At 44.9% G+C, this 27,701-nt stretch overlaps 1 protein-coding gene across 1 annotated transcript in view; it reads left to right on the forward strand.

The window, feature by feature from the left end:
• The first annotated feature begins 8,377 nt into the window (after positions 1-8,377).
• The window catches only part of LOC137504053 (sulfotransferase 6B1-like), an 83,969-nt gene continuing 64,645 nt past the window's right edge, over positions 8,378-27,701 (forward strand). Inside the window, exons 1-2 of the mRNA XM_068231977.1 lie at positions 8,378-8,644; positions 24,080-24,189. Coding sequence (XP_068088078.1) covers positions 8,434-8,644; positions 24,080-24,189 — 321 coding nt within the window. The 5' untranslated portion in view covers positions 8,378-8,433. The remainder of the gene's footprint in view (positions 8,645-24,079; positions 24,190-27,701) is intronic.

Below are 27,701 nucleotides of genomic sequence, written 5' to 3' on the forward strand. Positions count from 1 at the left end.
CCCAATTTGCCATACAACTTCTCTCTTGCCCTGCCGCAAGCGTCCTGTCAGAAAGGACCTTCAGTGCAGCTGGAGGCATAGTTACTGAGAAGAGAAGTCGCCTAAGTCACGACAGTGTTCAGTACCTGACCTTTATCAAGATGAATGAGGAATGGATCCCGGAGGGCTACTGCACGACCGAAGACTAAGTCAGTCCCCACACACAGCATCTCTGCCTGCAGGCCGCTTGACTGCCTTCTCTGCCACCACCAACAGGGTCCAGGACTCTAGGCGGATTCCTGAATTTTTAAGGCCGCTGCTAGCAGCGGCCGCTACACTAATTTTTCTGGTGCGTGTACATGCCTGCCTAATTTTTCTGGCTGCACTGCGGGCTGCTGCAACAACAAAACAAAAGGCATGTACATGTGCCCATCCCCCTTCATGATCATTACCTTGCCACGGTGAAGGGGCTTGCGCATCACAATGAAGCAATGACCGCCGGCTATTTGAGTGTCTCGGGTGGGGGTGGCACACAAAAGATAATAAGGTCGTTGCTTCATTGTGGTCAGACCAAATTTGATCAGCTGGACAGTCACTGTTGTTCTATCATTGAGCTACTCCTATGTATGGAGTAGCACTCTCTGGTAAACCATCCAGTAAGGAATGGTAGGTGTGCTGGAGAAAGATCCCGGACACCACAGGATCCAATAGTATCCAATCGTAATAATCCGCACCACCTTCAAGTATGTATCTTCATTTATTGGTAGAAAAAGACAAACAAATTAAAAAGAACTGCATGGCAAGACAGTCCGCTGTTTCGGGCTACCTGCCCATCTTCAAGTTGCCCAGTTCTGATTAAAACACATATCAAAAGCACACATATATACAAGTATCATCCAATCACAGAAGGTATACAAATTAGAGGACCTGATGGGGAACTGATCATTTACATATTCCGGCCACACCTACAAGGCCACACAATAAGCTGATTGGCTGGAAAAGAATTTCAAATTCCCAGCACTAAAAACACAATAATGATCATTATTAACATGCCCCATCGATATATGAATATAAGCATATATAAGCATATATAAGCACGAACGGGTGTCAAAAATTAAGAGTAAATACTCACATGGGGAAAAAAACCTATAAATAAACCCCCACTGATAAGGATTGATAGGAAAGGTCTGCCGTCCAATAGAAATAACAAGGAGCGTGTACTACACACTATATATGGAAAGAATGCCAATCTCTTAGCATGCCGCCGGAAAGAACGCCATAAAACGCCAAGAGAACGCCTAAAAACTTCCGTATAAAACAGAATCACGTAAATAGGAGGAATTCCGTAACCAGGAGGAATTCCGTAACAAAAAGGAGGAATTCCGTAACAAAAAGGAGGAATTCCGTAATAAGGAGGAATTTCATACCAGCTTGGCGAAATTACGTAACAAGGCGGAATCACCTTACCCCGCAGACCCTGTACTCCGTATAAGGCGGAACACCGCTCCGTACAGCAAGGCGTCACGGAAACCAGACGCCCCAGGTATACAGGATCCGTCGACCAATCAAAAAACCCCAGTGGTCAGACTACCGACCACTAGGGTCCAAAAAGAGGGGGAACATATCAACCAGATAAGGCATGATGGACTACAAAATTGCCTCAAAAGCAACCAATTATATAGAAAAATTGTATATGTACATTTTCCTGCAAAAACTACTGGAGGCAGAATCATTCCCTCCACATAATAAAGAAAAAATTATAATGGAAAAATTACTCACCCGCTCGTGCTTGTAATCAACACAATTATATCCTACCTTCCCTATGGAAAAAAACATATAAACATACCATAAATAAAAGTAGATACAAAGGCAATATATATACATCAATGAGCAATTAAATTACCAATCAAGTTCAAGGTCATAATCCCTATTAAGACCAGTGTTAACTGTGTCTAACTCTCTAATCCATTTAGATTCAATTTTAGACAGTTTGGAGTGTCGATTGCCACCCCTACTGTCCACTTTAATTCCATCAATAACACAGACTCTCATCTGGCTAACGTTATGGCCATTGTCTGCCCCACATAACCCTTACCGCAGGGGCATTTAAGTAAATAAATGACCCAACTAGAGTCACATGTATACCTATCATGGATATCGTATCTCCTACCACTAGTTGGATGAAAAAAATGATCTCCCCTAATCAAACTATTGCATATATGGCAATTCAAACAGGGAAAAGTGCCACATTGCCTAGGTCTAACTTTCCTCCTTGAGATGTCTGAATGCACCAAATTGGTGCGCAATGAAGGAGCGCGTTTATAACAAAACATGGGAGAATGTTGGAATTCCCTGATATAGGGGAGTGAATCGGTTAGTATACTCCAGTGTTGTTTAACACACCGTTCAATTTGTCTACTAATGGTGCTATATGTAGAAACAAACGAAATCCTACCATCACTCCTCCTGGACCCCCTCCTTATCTCCCTACTCCTGTCCAACTGTTCATTAAGTAAATTGGCTGGATACCCCCTCTGTCTGAACCGACCTACCATTTCTGAGATTCTAACATCTCGTTGATTATCCACATTGACAATCCTGTCAATTCTTTTGAATTGCCCACCAGGAATGTTATGTATCATATGTTGTGGATGGAAACTCCTGTAGTGGAGTATGGCATTTCTATCCGTTTCTTTACGATACAGATCTGTAACTAGCCTACCACTATCCTTAATCACAAGGGTATCCAAATATGAAATTTTTGTCAGATCACTACTGATAGTCAGTCTAATCTCAGGACATCGGCAGTGCAGGGAATCGACAAACTCAATCAGGGCCGAGGGTGGCCCCTCCCACAAACAAAAAATATCGTCTATATAGCGATACCAACATCGCGCATGTCTTTTAAATAATGGCGATGTATAAACAAACGCCTCCTCGTACAGACCCATGAAGAGGTTAGCATATACGGGGGCCACACTCGACCCCATCGCCGTTCCCCTGCACTGCAGATAAAAAGAGTCATTAAACAGGAAGTAGTTCTCCCTCAAGATAATGTTAAACAATGAGAGCAAAAAGGATCTCTGAGGGTCATCATAGTCAGAGGATGTGAAGAGGAAATATTCCACAGCCTCCACACCTCCATCATGAGGGATGGAGGTGTAGAGGCTCTCCACATCCAAAGTAACCAATAAGCACTGGTCCCCCACATCATCAAACTTCTGCAATTCACTTAGAAACACACTCGTGTCCCTAATTTTTTTCCCCATGTGAGTATTTACTCTTAATTTTTGACACCCGTTCGTGCTTATATATGCTTATATATGCTTATATTCATATATCGATGGGGCATGTTAATAATGATCATTATTGTGTTTTTAGTGCTGGGAATTTGAAATTCTTTTCCAGCCAATCAGCTTATTGTGTGGCCTTGTAGGTGTGGCCGGAATATGTAAATGATCAGTTCCCCATCAGGTCCTCTAATTTGTATACCTTCTGTGATTGGATGATACTTGTATATATGTGTGCTTTTGATATGTGTTTTAATCAGAACTGGGCAACTTGAAGATGGGCAGGTAGCCCGAAACAGCGGACTGTCTTGCCATGCAGTTCTTTTTAATTTGTTTGTCTTTTTCTACCAATAAATGAAGATACATACTTGAAGGTGGTGCGGATTATTACTATCATTGAGCTACCACAGCCCGGCGACCATATGGGCTTGAAAAACGCCACGGCCTACACTCTGGCCACGGTGCACACCAGTCCAGTACGGCCGTCACTACGCAAACAGCTGTTTGCGCTGCGTTACACAGTGAGTTTGGTGTGTCAGTGTGTAGCAGAACTCTAATTACACTCCCTGATTGATGTATACCCATGCAAGACGTTTTAAAGCACTTTGGGCCTGCAATTTACCATTCAATGTGATTTCTGCCCTTAAAATGCTGCTTTGCGTCAAATCCAGATTTTTCCCCGGGACTTTGGGCATGTATCCCACTCCACCATGCCCCCCTCCAGGTGTTAGACCCCTTGAAACATCTTTTCCATCACTTTTGTGGCCAGCATAATTTTTTTTATTTTTGAAAATTCGCATCCCCATTGAAGTCTATTGCGGTTCGCGAACTTTTCCGCGAACCGAACCTTCCGCGGAACTTCGCGAACCCGGTTCGCGAACCGAAAATCGGAGGTTCGCGACATCTCTATCTAAGATTATTTCACTACTTAGACAATCTTCTTCTACTAGCATCAGACAGAGACACTCTGCTACAACACAGGAAGATTCTGGTGGACACATTCATATATTTCGGATGGAAGATCAACTACGCCAAGAGTCAGCAAGAACCCACCCAGAAAATATTGTTTTTAGGGGCTCTCTTTCAAACACAGGAGAACTCATTAAGTTTGCCTATAGAGAAGATGGACAGATTCATTCAGAATGTTCAACATACTCTATCACTGACAACATTGCGAGCGAGACAATGTCTCAGTCTGACAGGCCTAATGACGTCAACCATACCTATGGTATATTGGGCACACTGGCACATAAGACCATTCCAATGGTGCTTCCTCAGCCAATGGAACAAGAAGTGATTGAATCAAATGATATATTTAACATCTCTAATGAAGAACAGTTTGTGTTGGTGGACTTCGAGACAATTTATCAAGATATCATCTAATCCAGAGTGGCATAATGACCATCATTACTACAGACGCCAGCCAGAGGGGTTGGGGAGCTCACTGTGAAGATCAGACAGCTCAGGGCTCGTGGAATCCTTCTCGTCACCGGATTCCCATGAACGTCCTAGAGTTACGGGCAGCATATCAGGGTCCTCTGAGTTTTCAGCACTTAACCTCTCTGGCAGTGCATTTCTGTGTGGAATTATGAGTCAAAAGCGGTACATTTTTTTAAAGAATTTTAGGCCTCCAATTCTTAAGTCATAATTCACCAAATATATCAGAATAAAAGCCTGATATACATTCTGTACATAAATAAAAGACTCGAACACAAATATGTTGAAATAATTACATTTATAAATAAATTTAAAAAAAATGTGAAACTATACAAGTAAGACAGGCAGAAAGGGGGGACCCCACGTCGTTTTTTTTTTTATTTATTTCCCACACTCAGAAGATTAAAAAAAAATAAAAATTGATACCAAAATTAAAAAAAAAAGGACGTGGGGTCCCCCCTCCCGAGCCTCTGTAACCCCTTGTCTCCCATGCAGGCTGGGATAGCCAGAATGCAGAGCCCCGGCCGACTGGGGCTTCGCACCCTGAGCTATACCAGCCCACATGGTCCATGGTATGGAGGGGCTCCGGGGGGGAGGGGCGGCCAAGCCTTCCCATCCCCCCCAGAGCCCTTGTCCAATCCATGGGCAAGGGGCTCTTCCCCACCTCCGGTGCCCCAGGAGGAGGTGGGGGCTACGAATCCCTGGGGGGGAGGGGTTCATGGTGGCATCTGGGAGTCCCCTTTAAGAAGGGGACCCCCAGATGCCCACCCCCCTCCCAGGAGAAATGAGTATAGGGGTACAAAGTACCCCTTACCCATTTCCACAAAGGGTTAAATGAAATAAAAACACAACCAGTGTTTAAGTCCTTTAATGTTCTAAATTAACCACAAATACTTACCTGTACCTTTAAGAAAAAAATCCCACTCCAATCAGGTCCCACGACAGTATCCTCTATCTTGCGATCTTCTAATACATCTTGATTGAAGATCTCCGCCGCCCCGACGCCACACACGCCGCCTCCGCCACACTGCTCTCAGCTATACTAAGTATAGCTGAGAGTGCGTCTATACAGACGCATTAGCGCTAGCTGCCGCTGCCCTCCCTGCCTCCCCCCACCTGTCACCCTCACCCATGCTGGCACCCAATGCACCCATGGGTGCCAGCATGGGTGAGGATGACAGGTGTGAGAGAGGCAGGGAGGGCAGCGGCAGCTAGCGCTAATGCGTCTATATAGCTGAGAACAAAAAGCATCTTTAAATTTTGGCTCCAAGGCTCCCCATTGGTTCCTTATCGACCAATGGGGATCCTCCTGATCCCCATTGGTCTGTTAAGGAACCAATGGGGACCATTGGAGTTAAAATTTAAAGATGCTTTTTGTTCTAAGCTATACTAAGTATAGCTGAGAGCAGTGCGGCGGAGGCGGCGTGTGTGACGTCGGGGCGGTGGAGATCTTCAATCAAGATTTATCAGAAGGTCGCAAGATAGAGGATACTGTCGTGGGACCTAATTGACGTGGGATTTTTTTCTTAAAGGTACAGGTAAGTATTTCTGAAGATCGCAAAACAGAGGATACTGTCGTCGTGGGACATAACAGATTATTGCGCGGGACCTTTTCCGAGGATAATGGCGTGGGGATTTTTTCTTAAAGGTACAGGTAAGTATTTCTGAAGATTGCAAGATGGAGGATACTGTCGTGGGACCTAATTGGCATGGCAATTTTTTCTTCAAGGTACAAGTAAGTATTTCTGGTTAATTTAGAAAATTAAAGGACTTTTCTCGTTGTTGTGTTTTTATTTCATTTAACCCTTTGTGGAAATGGGTAAGGGGTACCTTGTACCCCTATACTCATTTCTCCTGGAAGGGGGGTGGGCATCTGGGGGTCCCCTTCTTAAAGGGGACTCCCAGATGCCACCATGAACCCCCCCCCCCCAGGGAATCGTCGCCCCCACCTCCTCCTGGGGCACCGGAGGTGGGGAAGAGCCCCTTGTCCATGGATTGGACAAGGGCTCTGGGGGGGAGGGGAAGGCTTGGCCACCCCTCCCCCCCGGAGCCCCCCCATACCATGGACCATGCTGGCTGGTATAGCTCAGGGTGCGAAGCCCCAGTCGGCCGGGGCTCCGCATTCTGGCTATCCCAGCCTGCATGGGAGACAAGGGGTTACAGAGGCTCGGAAGGGGGGACCCCACGTCATTTTTTTCAAAAAATTTCCCACACTCTGAACATAACCCAAAAATTTAAATTAAAAAAAAAATTCAATTTTTTTTTAAATATTGTTTCCCAGTATCTTTTTAACATATCCTGCAAATTTGGTGTTGCTAGGATTTAAGGGGACTTTGCTATTAACTGCTAAAGTCGGCGGGAATTGTTTCCGCCGCGGAAATGTCAGTACGCGATTTAAATAGATACATTTTCCTCTTTGAAGATTTAAAATCGATTTTCTCAAAAACTGTAAGGTCTTTTTGAAAAAAAAAATTTCCTCTTGTTCAAAATTTTCTTCTTAACATTCCCTGCAAATTCGTTGTTTTTAGCTTTTGCTATTAAACATTAAAGCTGGCGGGCAGATATTTTCCAAACGGCAGCAAAGCAGGGGTTAAAACGATAAATATCGTTCAGGCAGGATTAAAAAAAATATTTTAAAACGATAAATTTCATTCAAAAGGTTTGCACTATTTTAACCTTTAAAACGATAAATATCGTTTTAAACATATATCGGGCAGACGGGGGCACCATTATTTAGCCGGCGCCATTTTTCACTGGACGCCTTTTGAGGGCTAGCACATCGGTCTCCTGTGGGTTTTTTTGTGTGACACTCCACAGCCCACTGACACCCAGAGCTATGTGCACAATGGTGCTATTGTTGTTGCCTCATTAAGTTGCACACACAGAACCACTCCAGTACATTATTATTTCACTGTATTCTGATAGTACTATTGCATTTCTCTGTCTGTCACACTCCACAGCCCACTGACACCCAGAGCTGTGCATAATGTGATTTCTGCCCTTAAGGGATTAAAACCTGACTTTGCGTCAACTCTGTAATTTTTGGTGGGACTTTTGGCATGGATCCCCTTCAGGTATACCACAGTCCAGGTGTTAGACTCCTTGAAACAACTTTTCCATCACTTTTGTGGCCAGAAACAGTCTTTGTCGGTTTTAAAATGTGCCTGCCTATTGAAGTCTATGGTGGTTCGCCGGGATCGCATGTTCGTGAACATTTGCGGAAGTTCGCGTTTGGCGTTTGCGAACGGAAAATTCAATGTTCATGACATCTCTAGCAGTGAAAGAACTGGTCCAGGTACCCCTGTATGGTCACAACCTCTGCATCCCATATTGCTAAGAATAGATGACAGTCAGATGATCAACATTGCAGCCAGGTGACTAGTTTCAGGAGGTCAGCAGTGGCTACACCCACATTGCTTTTATGACTTCTACTATTTTTTATTTTTAAGTGACTTTTCATCCAACTAGCTAGTTCTCCTAACATTGGTTGTAAAGCTGTCCAATTAAACTTTCTTCAGCAACCTTGCTGACTGGCATGAGTAAGCTAAGCGAAACAGTATTACTGCTTTGTTTCAGTGGTTGCATGATGAGTTCTGGACTCTTGTGTAATAGTTTGCAAGATAGGTGTGCAAACACACCCCTCCCATAGCCTAACACTCCTATATAAAGGAAGTTCTTGTTTTGTGAAGGCTTTCTCAGTATCCAGTTGCTGTACCCAGCAGGGAAAATGTCTGCTTCTGAAGAGGAAAAGAGAAAGCGAGCACAACACTTTGCAGAAGTGCAGGAACGAGCCAAGAAAATGACTCCAGCAGAAATGCAATTTAGACACAAGGGAATTCTGTATCCCACTCTCATGTGCAGTGAAGAAGGACTCCACGCCATGGAGACTTTGGAAGCCAGAGAAGATGATGTGCTGATTATAACATACCCCAAATGTGGTAAGCTGAGGAAATGGCAACTTTAAGCAGCATGTACTGTATGATGCCAGTTGATAAGCTGTTTGTAAAACCAGATATTCACTTTTGTAGCCCTGTACCATACAGCCTTATCAATCCCTGCCATGTACTGATGAGGACCAAAAGTCCGAAACAGGCTGTCTACATGTGGGTTTGATATGGCTGAGTAAAACTTAAAGCTATAGGCTTGCTATACACCAGCAGTTCTGGATGCTTGCTTAGCTTCACAAGGGCGAAAAGGGATAATTTGCATTTTCAGTAGTAGTGCATTGTGGGTAACCACAAATGTTCACTTATAACTGAATTATTGCAAATTTCCTTCTGTTTTAAGAAGGCAATTACACCAAGCTTTGCTTTTTTTAGTAGGAGGGCTTTTTGGTTCCTTTTATCCTCCTATACATTCCTAGTAGTTTGGGTCACCCTGAGCTGCTTGGCAGAGCCGGGACAAGGTCCTCCAGCACCCAAGGCTGAGACATCAAAGTGCGCCCCTCCAACCCTGCCACCCCAGCTATCACACACTGATTGCTATTAGACTAAGAGGTGCCACAGGGCCCACAACCTCCCCAACACCTTAATCTCTAGTTATCTGGCTTGCAGTCACTGCTATGTATCCCCTTTTCTTATTTCTTTCTGCTTCAAACACAATTAGGAATGACAGCTGAATGAATTCTGCGCCCCCCTCCTACACTGTGCCCTGAGGCTGGAGCCTCTCCAGCCTATGCCTCGGCCCGGCCCTGCTGCTTGGTTACTCTGTAGCCCTGTACCTTATGACAAAAAACTGTTTTTTCTTTTCTCTCTCTTAGGGCTTGTTCACACTATGAGCGTTTGTTTATTTTTTCTAAGCGCTGGCAATTTTAGAAATCGCCTTAAAGCGCTTGTGCAATGATTCCCTATGAGAGTGTTCTCATATGAGCGTTTCGATTATGATCTGCTTCCAAAAGTGCTGCCTCTACCATTTTCTGAGCGCCTTGGCTCAATGGAAGGTATAGGGAAATCGCTAAGCGCTTGAAAAAGCGCTTTGTATAGCCATTTCCCGAGTGCTTTTAAGAATAAATACATTGTATTTATTATTTTCCTGGTCAAAGAGTTCACATCCTGACTGACGTCAGAAAATGAAAATCTCAACCGCTCATCAAAAGCGCTTACACAAAGTCACCCAACACTCAGAAAAACGCCAGGAATTGCTTGAAAAAAATCATGCAAAAAAAAAAAAACAACCCGCACAGCGCTTGCAATCATGCTTGCAATTTATAATGTGAACATAGCCTTAAGGTTCCCATTAACAATGCAATCCCACAGCTGATCGATCATTTTTGCTTACCAATCCAATCAGATCCATGAGATCGATCTGAAAAACGGTGATCAAAAACCAACGATCAGCTACTTAATTGAATCATTAATGGACACTTTAACTCCACCACACCTTTGTTTTCTAGGTATGACTGATTATTTGTGCCATGATGATGACTTCACACACTTCCAGTCTGGCCACTATTACAGCTGTATTCTTATGTATTTATAAAGTACTGTAATTTTCTACAGCATTTTATGGATTCCATAGTCATGTCGCTAACTGTCCCTAAATTATACAAAACCACAGTCACACCACGGTACAGGCGATGAGCGCCGCGGCCAGTGGGAAACGACCCGCAATAACCTGTGTGAACTGGCACATAGTGGCAGGGCCGGGGCCAAGGCAGAGGCAAGAGAGGCTCCAGCCTCAGGGCACAGTGTATGAGGGGGCGCACAACTCACTCAGCTCTCATTCCCCTCTAGTGTTTGAAGCAGAGAGAAATAAGAAAAAGGGATGCATGGCAGTGACTGCAAGCCAGATAACTAGAGATTAAAGTGTTGGGGGCACTGAAGTTAGCAATTAGTGTGTGACGGCTGGGGTGGGAGGGATGGAGGGGCACACTTTGGTGTCTCAGCCTTGGGTGCTGGAGAACCTTGTCCCAGCTCTGCATAGTGGGCATGACTGATCATTTCTGATAGAGCATAACATTGATTGCAAATATATATATTTTTTTTTTACTTGAGAAAGAGGTACACCTACTTGTTTGAAAATAGCTGAGCAAAGATCTTCAGTTGTGTAGGCAATTAACCAATTGGAAAACAGCAGCCATATACACTGTATACAGTACATGGTGGCCAGCTTTCAGTTCTCAACTAAACCATTTAATATAGCAACAGCAGTGGCACTGCTGCTACTGTCCCCTCAGATTGCTAATCCATTTGGCAACCTGCCGTTATACACTTACAGCAGTTCTGAAGCCGTATGCAGAGCAGTAAATCAGTGCACCGAGTTGTGTGGCCCCACCTAGCGGCGGGGGCACCTCAGGGTGGCAAACACCTGGGTTTTTCCCCTGTCGTGGATGTAGGTGCTGTAGACTAGCAAAGGGTCAAAAGATTAATGAGATTACTTCATCTTCTAATGGGCGCTCGTTTAAGATTAGTCAATTCCTGAGCTGTGCTTCAACCTATGTGATATATGTGATCTGGTGTGATTGCGGCCTACAATATGTGGGCCGCACAACCAGGACACTAAAAGAGAGGATTGGTGAACATATTACTAATATTACCAAAGGTTTCTAACAACATAGTGTTTCTTCCCACTTTAAGGTTAAACATCAGTGCAGACCTGCCTTTATGCGGTTTTGTGCGGTAGAAAAATTGTCACCTAACTGGAGAGGTTGCAATAGGGTTAGGGAAATATCTAAAAAAGAGACCAAATGGATCTTCAATCTTGATACATTTACACCAAATGGTCTGAACATAGACCTTGATATTAATTGTTTTATTGCTAATGACTGATGTTTTATGTAAAGGATATGATTGTTGCAAAGATTGGCACTTTTCTTTAATTCTGATGTATTTTTATCCCTAGGTAACTCATATTCTTGCATTTATGGTTTTGCTGCCATCTAGTGGCAGGACTTGATGTGTGTCTTTACTAAAACTATGACACCGTCTTGATAGGATTTTTAAGGGACAATCATATCCTACAGCTTTCTATGGTTACTGATATGGTATAAGAAATTGTAATTTTGAGTAGGTGGATGGATTTGTTTAGGATGTATATGCACTTTATAACCCCCAGCGATAAGCGCTAATGTGTATTGCAGCCGAGTATCCAATTTTTAAAAGTAGGCGGGTCTTTTTTGTTAGGGGAGGGAGGTGGTGTGGTTTATAGCGGCCAACATAGGAGTGATGCGTCAGCCCCTGATGAGTCATGCTTATGACGAAACGCGTAGGGCGGAGCTACGCATCACGTGACCGGCAGTAGTGAGGAAACGCAAGGAGGCAAGGTGGCATACTCAGTAGCGGCTATCCGGGACTGCTCCAAGTTACCTGTTATGTGCGCATGGCCTATGGATCCTTGTGAGTGTATCCTTGAATTTTAAATCTTTTATATTAAATGATTTTACACTATTGGAGCCTTCTTTGAGTTTTAGATGTGCAACGTGACTGGTTCACTGATCCCCGCATTGCCTGTATATCCATACCTCCGGATCGATTGGAGGCTATCTGGGTGAGTGCGGACACACAGGGGGAGTGTGTTACTGCACCAGGTGCTGGGTTATTTGCACTATAGAGGTGATGGGCATCTATTGAATTATTGAATTACGCTATGTCCTCTATTTTTCTCTTTTTATGACGTGTTGGCTGGATATTGTGGAAGTGGTCTTGTGTCCTGGACTTTTGAGGGTCTACTTCACAGTAGATTGAAGACTACTGGATTGGTGATATTTGAGACTGAACTTTATCCTAGCCTCTGAGCGCTTATTAACAATTTTCCTTTGGAGAGGAGGACAATAGAGGTACAGGGGGAACAGAGGGGGACAAAAGAGGTAAAGGGGGAACAGAGGTGACATGGGGACATAAAGTGACACAAAGAGGGACAAAAGAGACATGGGGAAACACAGGAGGCACAGAAGGAACAAATGTGACACAGAATGGAACAAAATAAACACAGAGGTGACAGTGTTTCGACTTAAAGAGGAACTGAAGTGAAAATAATGTAATGAATAAATTGCTTATTTTTTAAAATATTAATTTATAGATTTTTTAGTCAGTATTTGCCCACTGTAAAATCTTTCCTCCTACTGATTTACATTTAGAGATTTAATACTGGTGGTGACATGCTTGTGGGAGATACTACTTGCAAAAATTGGAGAGACAGAGAAAGTCTGGCACTATAGTTTAATGTGCAGCATTACACAGGAGACGTGTTGTCATTGCAAAAAACAACATGGTGGATACATTGCATGTGAACAGCTCAAAGCAAAAAAACACATGATTTGTGAGTGACGTCTTAGCTGTACCTGGGTGCAGGGGAGGTGGCTGGTGTGGGCGCCAGGAGGTGCACGGTCCTTACGACCGTTTCGCAAGGCGACTGCCGAGCTTCATCTGAGGTGTGCACTAAGTGTACGGAACAGCGGCGGAACTAGATATACGTCCGTATCAGGACGCACTTCCGTAACGCTGAAGGGGCCCCACCCTCTTCCTAGTGAGTAGTCCGGAACTTCTGCTCCAATGAAGGTAGAGATGGGAGGCAGCTAGCTGCTAAAGAACGGCCGCGCGCGCACGTCGTGATGACGTCGCGAGCGGCGGCCAATCAATAGGCAGCCAGCCGCCAAGCCCCCACCTAATGGCTGCAATTGCCTAGCAACAACACGCTGGCTATCGCGGTGAGCCGCACCGCCCCCATGCAGAGGGGAGGGCAGGCGCGGCGAGCCGCGGCAGGACCAGACTTGGTGATAGGGCAGCAGGCAACCCGGCCAGTGGTCGTGACCTAAAAAACAGTCAAACAACCACATTAGCCGGTAACAAAAAGTGAAAGGAATTCTTTACACTATAAGGCTTATTAGCCTAAATATATGTTGCAGCAAAGGGCAGGAAGTACATCTGGACTAAAGAGCCAGAAGAGGGTAGAAATGTGGGCAAAGGTGTACCAAGATAAGGGTGAAGAGGAACAGGGTGAGAGGAAAGTGATGAAAGGGGAGGGTTGAAGTGAGGGTGGAGATGTGTTGGTACACAAAAGAGGTAACCCGAGAGAGAGGTGAGATGTCTGTGCCTCCAAACAGGCACGCCACAGAGGAGGCAAAAAGAAGGGAAGAAGGGAAAGTAAATGATCGCATCATGGCGTTGACCAATGGGCATGAATTCTCACAATATATTAACAACACCAATTTGGAGGACTTTTTGAACCAGGCTGAGGATTTGAAACAAAGACTCCTGACTAGAGGATACAATGAGGTGGCCTTAGATGGAGCCATTAGAAAAGCTACCATTAGAAGTAGATCAGAACTTATTAAACGAAGAAAACTAAGTAGACCCACTAATAATTCAGGAGTTTTCTCCTTTGATTTCTCCCCCATGGCCAAACAGATTGTGGAAGTGGGCATTCAGTAAAAACTGGTCACTCCTACTCGAGGATCCAGTCCTAAGGAACAACCTACCTCCCCAACCATTGATAGCTTTTAAAAGAGCACCCACCATCGGTGATGCTTTGGTTCATAGCGACTTTCGCCAAAGCCCACAGCGTACCTGGCTTGACGATTTTACATCAACGGGAAACCATCGCTGTGGCTTTTGCAAAGCTTGTCACTTAATGCAAACAGGCAGATCTTACCAGTTAGGCCCTGTTTTCTGTAAAGTTCCATTTTTTGCCACTTGTAGGACCAAATACATGGTTTATGCGCTCTGGTGCCCATGCCAACGTTTTTACATTGGCAAAACGACCAGGATGGTCAAAGAACGAATTCTGGAACATGTGCGTCTGTTACCAAAGGGCAAAGGTTGCCCAAGAATAGTCGAACACATGTCCCTCGCTCACCAAAACAATCCAAACCTTTTGTCGTTTGCATGTATTGACGTCTGTAACACCCCCCGAAGGGGTGGTGACAGAAAGAAATTACTGCTTAGGCAGGAAGCACATTGGATCTTGCATACCAATGCTATGGGTGCACTTGGTCTAAATGATTATGTGGACCTTGCATGCTTTTTGGAACCTTAGGCTTTTGGATCATTATGTCCTTCTTCTCCCCTACTCTTAAATATACTTCCCTATGGGATCACTTTTTGCTACTCATGTCTTCGCATAATGGCAGCTTTTTTGACCTTTTTAATATTTTTTACTAATTTTAGAATTTTTGTAATAAAGTTTATATATTGTGAGAATTCATGCCCATTGGTCAACGCCATGATGCGATCATTTCCTTTCCCTTCTTCCCTTCTTTTTGCCTCCTCTGTGGTGTGCCTGTTTGGAGGCACAGACATCTCACCTCTCTCTCGGGTTACCTCTTTTGTGTACCAACACATCTCCACCCTCACTTCAACCCTCCCCTTTCATCACTTTCCTCTCACCCTGTTCCTCTTCACCCTTATCTTGGTACACCTTTGCCCACATTTCTACCCTCTTCTGGCTCTTTAGTCCAGATGTACTTCCTGCCCTTTGCTGCAACATATATTTAGGCTAATAAGCCTTATAGTGTAAAGAATTCCTTTCACTTTTTGTTACCGGCTAATGTGGTTGTTTGACTGTTTTTTAGGTCACGACCACTGGCCGGGTTGCCTGCTGCCCCATCACCAAGTCTGGTCCTGCCGCGGCTCGCCGCGCCTGCCCTCCCCTCTGCATGGGGGCGGTGCGGCTCGCCGTTGTTGCTAGGCAATTGCAGCCATTAGGTGGGGGCTTGGCGGCTGGCTGCCTATTGATTGGCCGCCGCTCGCGACGTCATCACGACGTGTGCGCGCGGCCGTTCTTTAGCAGCTAGCCGCCACCCATCTCTACCTTCATTGGAGCAGAAGTTCCGGACTACTCACTAGGAAGAGGGTGGGGCCCCTTCAGCGTTACGGAAGTGCGTCCTGATACGGACGCATATCTAGTTCCGCCGCTGTTCCGTACACTTAGTGCACACCTCAGATGAAGCTCGGCAGTCGCCTTGCGAAACGGTCGTAAGGACCGTGCACCTCCTGGCGCCCACACCAGCCACCTCCCCTGCACCCATGTACAGCTAAGACGTCACTCACAAATCATGTGTTTTTTTTCTTTGAGCTGTTCACATGCAATGTATCCACCATGTTGTTTTTTGCAATGACAACACGTCTCCTGTGTAATGCTGCACATTAAACTATAGTGCCAGACTTTCTCTGTCTCTCCAATTTTTGCAATCCTCTTGCTTTTTGTCTTGAGCACATAGTTTAACTGGGTGCATAACGTTTTATACCAGTCATTCACAGCTACCCCCGAGTGCCAGCCAGCTCTCCCACACACGGAGATACTACTTGCTTGGCAGTTGGAAAAAAAAGCCTTTATGCCCCAAAATTAAACAAGGTTCACAGACAGCAAACTGTCAGGACCATGGTCATGACATCACACTGTGGGAGGGGTTTCACCACAATCAGGCACACAGACCCCACTGGTGATCTTTTTGAGAAAAGGTTAAGATTCCCTGTGGGAAAAGTGGTATCAGCTACTGATTGGAATAAAGTTCAATCCTTGGTTAAAGTTCCTCTTTAAAAACGGACCTAGAGTCCCGATCTTATTCCTTAACCGGGGACTACCTCTATCGCTCTAGTCACTCTATGAGTTACGTATAGTTTTGAGTATATTCTTGTTTGCCATCAGAACTGCTTTATTTCTTCATGGCATTCTTCAGATTTTTGGTCCATATTGACATAATAGCATCAAGCAGATGGCTCCGCACAAATCATGTCATGGCCACATCCATTTTTCATTACGGCGCACAAACTACAAGGAACAACCTCTGTGACTGTAGGAGAGCCCAGAGCTGTAAGGGGGTCCAACTACTAAGTCACTCACACCGAAAAAGGTGGGCACCCAGGCTGTGACGGTCACCAGAGATAGGCAAGAGAAAGAGTATGAACATTGGGGGGCCCAATAAAAGTTTTGCTGGGAGGGCCATGATTTGTACTTACGCCCCTGTGTACAGGCAAACTAATACAAAAGCCTTAAAGAGGAGCTGTTAGGTATAAGGTCTCAGAGAAAATAAACACATATATCAGTAGCTAAAGATTGGCTGTACTTACATTACATATGCATTTCACTGTCCACGTTTGGATTTCACAGAATTTGTATATAGTATATGCAGAGATAGATGCTCCTGACAGCTCATGGCAGGCTCCATGTTTTTCTGTCAAATGTGTCGTCTTGTCCTGCCTGCTTCCTGATCACAGATAAGCTCTTACTTGAACAACACAGTGTGCAGTGAATATTAATGAGCCATGTGGCTAGGAACAATAGCTGACTCCTGCAGTGTACTCTGCCCGAGATTTATCAGTGCTACGCGATTACAAGCTGCTGTAACGTCTCATTAGCAGCCGAGGGGAGAGCCCCAGAATGCTTTGCAGTATGGAATGCGGCTTGCGTCTTCTTAAGAATAACAGACTTGCTGATAAGCACACCTCAAAGGTAACTGAGATTTTTATCTTCACTAATTGCTTTTGGGCTTCCTTCTAAACTGTTTAACACAGGAGAATAGAGGTTTAAATTAGCTTCTGCAGCCTGACAGTTACTCTTTAAAGTGGATCCGAGATGAAAACTAACTATAACAAGTAACTTGTCTATATATCTTATTTAAAGTTTAGATAGTTTACACAGCAAATCTAGCTGCAAACAGCTTCAATAGAATATGATTATTTCTTCCTGTGATACAATGACAGCAGCCATGTTGTTTGTAAACATTATACACAGGCAAGCTGATCTGCTTCTCCAGCACTCAGCCTGTGAAAAACCTAATTCCCCCTCCTCTTACCTCCTCACCTCTGCCTCTGAAATCTCTGGCTAGTAATACCTCCACCTCCTCCTGCCCAGACTGAGCTCCCATTAGCCCTTGCTACTGTCTGAAAATGCTAAGGCACTCTGAAAAGCTATGGGCGAGGCTTGTTTAGTTTATAGGGAATTAGAGTATCAAAACAAAAACAAAAAAAGTATTTGGCTTGAGGAATGCCCTATAAACAATATGAAAGGAACACCATTATGCAATGAGTAAAAGTTTATCTCGGATCCACTTTAAAAGGAACCTGAGGTGAGAGACTTATATGGAGGCATATTTATTGCCTTTTAAACAATACCAGTTGCCTGCGCCTGGCAGTACTGCTGTTCTTTCTGAGCAGTAAGGTTTAAATCCTAAAACAAGCATGCAGCTAATCTTGTCAGATTTTTGTCAGAAACACCTGATCTGCATGCTTGTTCAGGGTCTATAGCTAAAAGTATAAAAGTATTAGAGGCAATGGGTCAGTGGGACAGCAAGGCAATGTGCATTGCTTAAAAGGAAATAAATATGTCAACCTCCATATTTTTCTCACCTCGAGTTCCCTTTAACATGTAGATTGTCGCTTAAAGGGAACCAGAGAGGAACGAGGGGTAAAAAAAGGCAAAGATTTTATACATACCTGGGGCTTCTTCCAGCCCCATAAGCCTGAATCGCTCCCACGCCGCCGTCCTCAGCTTCCTGGATCCGCCGGTACCGGGCCCGTCACTTCCGGCAGAGGCGGCCAATTGTCCGCATCACAGGGGCTCCCTCCATACATGTACGCTCCGTACATGTGCGCAGTAAGCAGCCACATGCGTATCTGTATGGGGAGAGCACCCTGTGATGCGGAGAATTGGCCGCGTCCGCCGGCCGACTTGCCGACTTGCGGCAATGACGGGACCCGGTGGCGGCGGATCCAGGCAGCGGGGGACGGCGGCGTGGGAGCGATCCGTGCGTATGGGGCTGGAGGAAGCCCCAGGTATGTATAGTTCATCCTCTCTGGTTCCCTTTAATGTGTTCTGCCAGGATTTCTACTCCTACAAAATACTTATGCCAATCATGCATCAAACAGACAACTAGGGAGCAGTCTCCATCAGTAGATGAATGAGAACAGAATTGACTTCCACATATCAAAATATTAGGATGACATTTCAGAGGAGGGTTCATCTCCTATTTTCTTTTGTAACCATAGATCTTATGGGGCCCATAGACTCCACTACGACCAGAAGAACAAGAATGTTTTATCCACAGCAGCTTATAGGCTAAATAGCTCTCAGGATGGGTGTGCAAACAGCACTGACTGATAAACAGTAGTACACATTTGTAAATTAGAACACTCTGCTGCACGCATTTATGTGCACAACGCAGAACTGCTCCATTCAGTGTTATTGAATGGGGGCAAAGCTACAATAAAGAACAATGTAGTGACCATGCGTTTTTGTAAAATGCATGGCTGCTTGCATTGTAAAGCAATGTACTAGAGCCCCTGGGTAGCTTTATGCAACCATCACCACCCCCCATAGAACTAAGAATTAAGTTGCATGTATCCCTCCCTATAGTGTATCCCTCCCATAGACATCGGAATTGGGAAGCATGGTGTAAATCCGCCACCCCCAACAGAATTAGGTAGCCTGGAGTAACCTTCTCCCACTCAAAAATTATCGGAACTGAGTTGACCGGTATAACCTCCCACAGATATCAAATTGAGGCAGGTTGTTGTATTCTCTCTCCCTTCCCTACAAATATCAAAATTATGAAAGCTGGTGAAAACCCCAACCCCTCTCTTCCCTCTATATATCAGAATCAGGTACGTTGATGAAATCCCCACTTCTCCCAGATATCAGAATTAGGTAAGCTAAAAAACCCTCCCAATATCCCCCCCCCCCCCCCCCCAAAAAAAAGAAAAGTCAACGGAGAAGAGCAGAAGAGTTTCACCTGTCCTACAGGCATGCTTTCTCTTCCACTGCCAGTCCTCCTCCAGTCCAGTCTTCCATGGTGCCGGTGCTTCAACAATGTAACCTACACCATTGACTAACCTACATCCCATAGACTTTACTATCCCCTCCCCCTCCCCTAACCCTAATCCTTAACCCTCCTGATATATACGTTTGATGGGTCCATCTGAAAATGGCGCAGGGAGAAAAATGGTGCACCGTTCTGCCGATAAATGTATCATAAAACGCTATTTACCGTTTTAATGTAAATACAATAAAACGGTAAGTTTCGTTTTATGCTACATTGATTGCAGAGCGGTGCGCCATGATAAACATGCAGGGCTAGTATAGGCAGCGGGGGCTGGGGGAGAGAGGCAGCGGGACACTAGAGGGCATAGGCAGCGGATGTATGCAGAGGCATACGTTACCTTATCCTGGGCCGGTGATCGCTCCTTCCCTCCGCTCCTTCCATTCGTTTGCTGTAGTCCTGCAGCCGGCCAATCACCATGCGGAGACTGAAGCCACATGGTGATTGGCCGGCTGCAGGACTACAGTAAACAAATGGAAGAAGTGAAGGAGCGGAGGGAAGGAGCGATCGGCGGCCGGGACAAGGTAACATATGCTTCTGCACACATCCTCCCCCAATGCCTATTCCCTCCAGTGTCCTGCTGCCTCCCTCCTCCCCCGACCCCGCTGCATTTTTGAACACTTATAACGCTATTTAGCGTTATAAGTGTAAGGCACACTGCCTGCGCCATTTTTTAACACTTATAACGCTAAATAGCTGACCTCCAGGTCAGCTGACACGTCTCCTCAGCCCATGAAGATGCTAACGCTCCGCGCGTGCGAGAGCCAGCCGCCCTCTATGTGCTACCCGGCCGAAGGAGGCTTCAGAAGTCTTCAGGGAACCCAAGTGCTCTTGAAGAAGGTCGGCCCTGTACTGCACCTGTGCAAGCACGCTCTCTTGCACGCTTACGCCTGTGCAGTATGGAGCTGCACGTCTTCAGGAGGACACGGCTCCCGAAGACTTCCAAATACCCTTTCGGTGGGGGATTGAAACGGGGGGGGGGGGAGCCAGCACAGGATAGAGGGCACCAAAAGAGGAGACGGAAGGCTCTATATGACCCAGAGCCTTCCCTCTCCTTAAGTAATTATTTACTTCATTTTTTTTAATGCGGTTCCCATTCACTTTAACACAGTGTCTGTTCTCTATCCCTGATGCAGTCCTCCATTGACCTGCAATTCTCCCCGTTATCACTGCCTGTCGGTGCCAGTCGCCAGATGACCTGGAAGGGAAAGGTGCTAAAGGTCCCTCCTTCCCTGGGTTCTAAATGCAGCCTGCCACTGAATGACTTTACTGCGCATGCTCCCGGGGACATGCACCCTCGGGAGCAGCACTTTCTAATGATTCTGCTTGTGCACTGAAGCAGAGAAAGCAGTGCACGGGCGACTACAAAATAAAGCACTGGCTGTCCCGGAAATAGTTCCGGCGACCATCGATATTTTGAATAAATTATAAAACTTAAACAAGTCAGTAAAAGGAAAAATAATTAGTCCAAGGCTGTGGTTTTAGTGAAAATTATTCGGTTTATACAGGTTTATACGGTTTATTTTATTTGGAATAATGTATTTCACTTAAGATTCCCTTTAGCTATCATCATCCATCCATCTTGATTGTAAAGTTACTGCTGATGTCAGCAAGAATGCAGCTTGTTTACTTTGAAATCATCCTCGGTTGGCCATCCCCATAATAATAAAGCCATGTACAGTATTGATTTTGTTTCAACATGGAGCATAGATCATAACTTAAAATTAGAGACCTTCCATCAGAATAGGGATACAGTATCCTTGCTTTTGTCTTATTTTTGAACCCCACTTAGCAAAGACAATAAACAAAGACTGACTACCACATTCAAGATAGCTGACAACCAAACTGCTAACAAACTCCCAATATTTAGTGAGCTCCAATTTCCCCTCAACGATAATTAAATGGGCGTCTATGGAGGGCCCCAAACTTCTGCTGCAAGCGGGCCCCCAAATTTCCTGTTTCTACCTGAAGGCCCTGACTCTTACCCTGAAATTAGTCTCCAGCATGGCAGTCACGAAGATACAGTAGGTAGGGGCACTGTATCTGATCGTTCCTACTACAGATCCCATAGTGATATTAGCAATTTATTTTTTAATAAACTGCATGTTTATTTTTTAAGTTTACAGCTGTCAAGACTCAGTAACATCCTCCTCTATTGATTGTCTGTGGAGATTTATTACCAACCTATAGAGCACAACAGCTACAAATGGCGCAACAAATTTAGATGCCCACTAAATAGCGGGCAACCTGCAAACTGCAGCAGCTAATAGTGGTGCTACTTAGTGGGCACCCAGTTTAGCATAGGGTTTAAGGTTTGGGGGGAGGCTAAGGTTAGGTGACCACAGGATTAAGGTTAGTTGCCCACCAGATGGAGTAAGGTTAAGCTCCCACCAGGGAGAGTTAAGGTTATGCGCCGACCGGGGGAGTTTAGGTTAGATATTATGCGGGGTGTTCTATGTATGAGTAGGGAGAGGTAAGGTCATAGTGAAATATCAGCAAATATCAATATTTCACTATATGAATTGGGTTGTAGAATGTCAATAAATTTACTGATATTTTACTACCACTATTCCCTCCATCTTTTAAACCAAAATTTTAGCAGTAAGTCATAACAATACACAGACTCTTCGTAGAGATGGGACATAGAAACAAAAAAGGTGGTAGTTGTGGTAAAAACCTGGTACACATCTTCAACTTTTATTGGCCAATCACTGACCAATTGTACCACCTCCATGTTGAGTGAGGGTTTACTTATACAATCTGTTCATATTATTCAAAATCTGTTGACCCTCATACTACATGAAGGTGGTTTTGGTCTGTGATTGGCCAATCGAAATTGAAGCTGTGTACCAGGCTTTAGTGTGTGCTATTTTGTTCCAGCCATTGGTGGGCCCAAGAATTAAGTTCTCCTTGAGGAAAGGAAACAAAGAAAACCTACCCAGATGGATTGGTCTGCGGAGGTATGGGATTGCAAGGCAAGATAAAGATGGCAGACATTCTTGAAGGCCATGATGAACTGTAGTCTGTCCTCAGAAAATGTTCAGAATTGGCTCTGCTCCAGTGTGTTTCAGTGACTCAAGCTAGGGCAGCTGGTACTGTGGTAACAATGAGATGTAAATAATTTCTCCTTCCTTTCAAATTTAATGTCAATTATATGAAGCTTGAAATTGGACCAATCAGAATTATTTCCTGTCAATTTTTATTGGTTCAAGTTCAAGCTGCATAGCATTTACATGAATTTTAACTGCAAGGATATATTATTTATCATCCCTAGTAACAAGCAGATTGGGTTTAGAGAGTGAGTTGATTCATCCTAACTCAAAAAAGTCATTCTGCAGTTCCTTACTTACTCAGATTTAGAGTATGACTTGATTATTATCTCCTTCCCTAAAGGCTGGCACACACAATGCTATTTCCTATCAGATCAATGGGTCAAATTGATAATTTCCCCTCCCCCCTTTTTTCTAGATGTACCTCCCCCTAGCTAGTGATAAGTAGCTCGCTGTGTGTAAGCTACTTACCACCTGCTCATCGCACGAGGATTACCTGCAAAGCCAATTATCGGCTTCACCCGTGCAATGGCCAAATTAAAAGAGTGTCACATAAGGCTATTTGCCTGAGCATTGCTTCTATGTGATGGTGATGGGGAAGTTTTGTGGTGTGGAGCTGTCCTACAGCACTGCTATCTTGCGCCCTCTGGAGGACCGCTGTTTCCGTTGTTCGCCGCAGCTAGAGTCACAAAGCTCCCTGTCGTTCACCTGATGTCCGCCACTACCTGGCAGGCTCCCCTGACACTGTTGCTCTCCACCAATTGTGCTGACCCAGCCGGGGCCGCTGCACCACTCTTCTCTGCTTCTTCTTTGAATATGCTTTTACCGTTGCTCCAGTCTATAGTGTTAGAAGAAAAAGTGGAGGACAGCAGTGATGGCGGTTCCAGTGGGTTGTCACAAGCGTCTCCAGTCCATCCTGGCTATACCAGCCTGTATGAGTGAAAAGAGGTTAAAGACAGTTTAAAGTTAGAAGGGTATTATGCCAATTTTATTTAAATTAATTTTTTAAAAGCGGGGAGCAAGGTAGTAGTGCTGAAGGACAGCTCCACACCACAAAACCTCCCCATCACCGTCATGTAGGAGCAATGCTCAATTGAATAGCCATTATTTGCTTGAGTGATGCTCTTTAAGTTTGGCTATTGCGCAGGTTAAGCCAACAATTCGATTTGCTTGTAATCCTCGAGTGATGGCTTGGGTCCCTCTTTAACTATTGGACTCAGTGGGTTGAATAGGCTTTTTCTAGCCGGGAGCACAGTTGTACTGAGCATGCACAAGTACAGCCTGCACATGCTCAGTAGAGAGAAGCACTCATGCACAGAGAATTAAAATAAAAAGTCCAGATTTCCAGTTTTTGGCACTGCTCAGGGTTCCTTTAATAACTAGCACATCTGTGAAAGGTGATTCTCTCTGCAATGTTAAGGTGCGTACACACGCACTACATCCTGCATCAGCGGATCATTCAGAAACAGCCTTATCCGGCGGTAGTGTGTGTGTATGCACCTTTTATAGTCAACCCATTTTAATCTCTAAATTAATTAGTTACCTTCTCAATGTGTTTTACTGTCTTTTAGGAACAAACTGGTCATTACAAATACTTACTGAAATGCTAACTGCAATGCATAACAAAGCGCCCTCAAAAGATTTTGCAATGTTGGAATTCGGAAAACCAGAGAAATTTCAGGTTGGTACAAATTACTATTACTGTGACTGCATGGGGATACTACATCGAATAGTCATAAAGATAGTTCGGATTTTTGTCAATAGTTATTTTTATGGTTTCGGCCAATAAATCTCCAACTATAATTATCTTGTGTTAAAGATATCAGGAATTATCCATTCTCTGTAGGTTTTATAAGTCTGCACAAAACAGGTTGTAAAATATATTAAAGGACCACTGTCGCAAAAATCTTAAAATTTAAAATATATGTAAACACATACAAATAAGAAGCATGTTTCTTACAGAATAAAATGAGCTATAAAGTACTTTTCCACTATGTTGCTGTCACTTACAGTAGGTAGTAGGAATCTGACATTACCGACAGGTTTTGGGCTAGTCCATCTTTCCATAGCGGATTTTCAGCATAGCCTTTATTTTTTATAAAGACACTCCTTAACAAAAGATTTATACAAAGATACTGGCCAGGCTTCATGCTCGCTGCACACTTTTTTGGGAGTTGGACGGAGCAACTGCCATTCACGAAGGACTTTTGAAAATAAAGAAAACCCTGAGAATCCCCCATGAGGAGATGGACTAGTCCAAAACCTGTTGGTTCTGTCGGTTCTCCACATGCCTGTATAACCTCCCTACAATGCCTGAGCATGCTGCTGATGAGGTGGAGGATAGTCTCCTGAGGGATCTCCCCCAGACCTGGACTAAATCATCCACCAACTCCTGGACGGTCTGTGGTGCAATATGGCGTGGTGGATGGAGCGAGACATGATGTCCCAGATGTGCTCAATTTGATTCAGGTCTGGATTCAAGCCAGCCAATAGCATCAATGCCATTGTTTTGCAGAAAATGCTGACACACTCCAGCCACAAGAGGTCTAGCATTGTCTTGCATTAGAAGGAACCCAGGGCCAACCACACCAGTATATGGTCCCACAAGGGGTTTGAGGATCTTATCTCGGTACCTAATGGCAGCCAGGCTACCTCTGGCGAGCACATGGAGGGCTGTGAGGCCCCCCGAAAAAATGCCACCACACACTATTACTGACCCACTGCCAAACCGGTCATGCTGGAGGATGTTGCATGCAACAGAACATTCTCCTAGGCGTATCCAGACTCTGTCACGTTTGTCACATGTGCTCAGTGTGAACCTGCTTTCATCTGTGAAGAGCACAGGGCACCAGTGGCAAATTTGCAAATCCTGGTGTTCTATGGCAAATGCTAAACGTCCTGCATGGTGTTAGGCTGTAAGCACTACCCCACGTGTGGACGTCGGGCCCTCATACCACTCTCATGGAGTCTGTTTCTGACCGTTGAGCAGGTACATGCACATTTGTGGCCTGCTGGAGGTAATTTTGCAGGGCTTTGGCAGTGCACCTCCTGTTCCTCCTTGCACAAAGGCAGAGGTAGCAGACCTGCTGCTGGGTTGTTGCCCTCCTCCACGTCTCCTGTTGTACTGGCCTGACTCCTGGTAGCACTTCCATGCTCTAGACACTATGCTGACAGACACAGCAAATCTTGGCACAGTTTAGATTGATGTGCCATCCTGGATGAGCTGCACTACTTGAGCCACTTGGGTGGGTTGTAGACTTCATCTCATGCTACCACTAGTGTGAAAGCACCGCCAGCATTCAAAAGTAACCAAAACATCAGCCAGAACTAGTTCTTTATTGGGGCTGTCTTGCTAATTACCTGCACCTATAATTTCTACCTGTTGTCTATTCCATTTGCACAACAGCATGATAAACTGATTGTCAATCAGTGTTGCTACCTAAGTGGACAGTTTGATGTCACAGAAGTGTGACTGACTTGGAGTTACATTGTGTTTTTTAAGTGTTCCCTTTATTTTTCGGAGTCGTATATAAGGGCCAGATATATCTCTAGACGAGGTAGGCTTCTGTGTAGATTCACCAGTGCTGCAGGGACAGGTGATTCCTCCTTTCCTTTCACTATCCCGGACATTAATGACTGCTTCTTTAGTTGGCCTATGGGACACCAGATAGCTACACACCCATCTTACTATAGTTGGAGCAGCAGCAGGGATTATTGTAGCTGGGCAGTGTAGCTTAGATGGAGATGCACCGGGTTTAGAATATTTTTTCCCTATTTTTCCCTCTAAACCTATGTGCATTTTATGGTCAGGAGCGTCTTATGGTCTGAAAAATTATGGTAAGTCCGGAGAGGGATGGAGGCTGCCTTGCACAAACTGGATTCTCGGCAAAGGAGGTTGTTATTGGCAGCCTTGGTTGAGTTTCTTCTAGCATGTGTAGGGGGCTTAACAATCATGTAATTAAGATCTTCCTCCTAGTCAAAGACAGCCAGGTGAGGTGCAACTACATAGAAGGCCAGGCCATGCTTCTTCCTAGAGATGGGGGGGATGTTATAAGGTCTGGAACTCCCTGAAGTTCCTCTCCCATGAGGCCCCTTTCACACTAGTGTGGTGTGTTACCCTGTTTTGCCACATGCCAATGAAAGTCTATGGGGCATTTCATACCCGTCGCAGTGCAATGCGATCTGATGGAAGTTCCCGATTCGCCACAAAAGCAACAGCGTGTTGTCGGGCTACATGCACAGTGACATGTGGTGAACTGGATGACATGTAAGTCTATGGCGATGCAGCTTTTTTAAAAAGAAAAATGTGTTCACGTTGCAGCGTGCATGCACAGTAGCGTACTTTTTCAATACACTTCCACGCAATTCGCCACAGGAAGTGAGCACTAGAGAGACTCACTTCCTGCTTGTCTTGCAGCCAGAAGAGAGATTACCGTGCATTGCTGTGGTAATCCTAGGAGGCAATTTTTTACATTGCAGTGAAATGGCACACCACAGCACTCCCCCAACACTGGTTGACAGTCTGAAACTAGCCTCAGTGTTAGGAGGGGATTGAAAAGACCAGTATTTATACGATTACAAGTTTGTACAAAATAATTTAAGTTAATTTTATGTAAATATAACTGTTCTTTCATTGAATAAAAGAGGCTGTGGGCATGGGCATCCGCAGAAAATTTTCCAGGGGGGACAAAAAAGCAGGGGGCAAGACATGTGGCGCGTGCAATGGTTGGACATTAGACTCGGACTATGGTAGGGATTAGATTGTGAGCACCTGCGACACAGGTGCCTCCCAGTTTAGGAAGTGACAGGTATCCCCCATGTGTAGTGACAGGGACCCCCCATGTTTAGTGACAGGAACCCCCCCTAGCTTAGGTGATGACAGGTGCCCCCGGGTTTAGGTAGTGACAAGGACCCCCATGTTTAGTGACAGGGATTCCACCCCCCCAGTTTAGGTGGTGACAGGTGAACCCCCGGGTTAGGTAGTGACAGGTGCCCCCTAGTTTAGGTAGTTACAGGTGCCCCCTAGTTTAGGTGGTGAAAGGTTGCCCCCCAGTTTAGGTAGTGACAGGTGCCCCCCCCATGTTTAGTGACAGGGACCTCACTCACCGTCAGTCGTCCCAGCAGCCAGCGTCAGACCTCATAATTAGCCGGCAACCAGTGAGAGCGAGCGCACGGTACCTCCGCATATCAGTG

The sequence above is a fragment of the Hyperolius riggenbachi genome, chromosome 4 (assembly GCF_040937935.1).
Source record: "Hyperolius riggenbachi isolate aHypRig1 chromosome 4, aHypRig1.pri, whole genome shotgun sequence".
NCBI lineage: Eukaryota > Metazoa > Chordata > Amphibia > Anura > Hyperoliidae > Hyperolius > Hyperolius riggenbachi.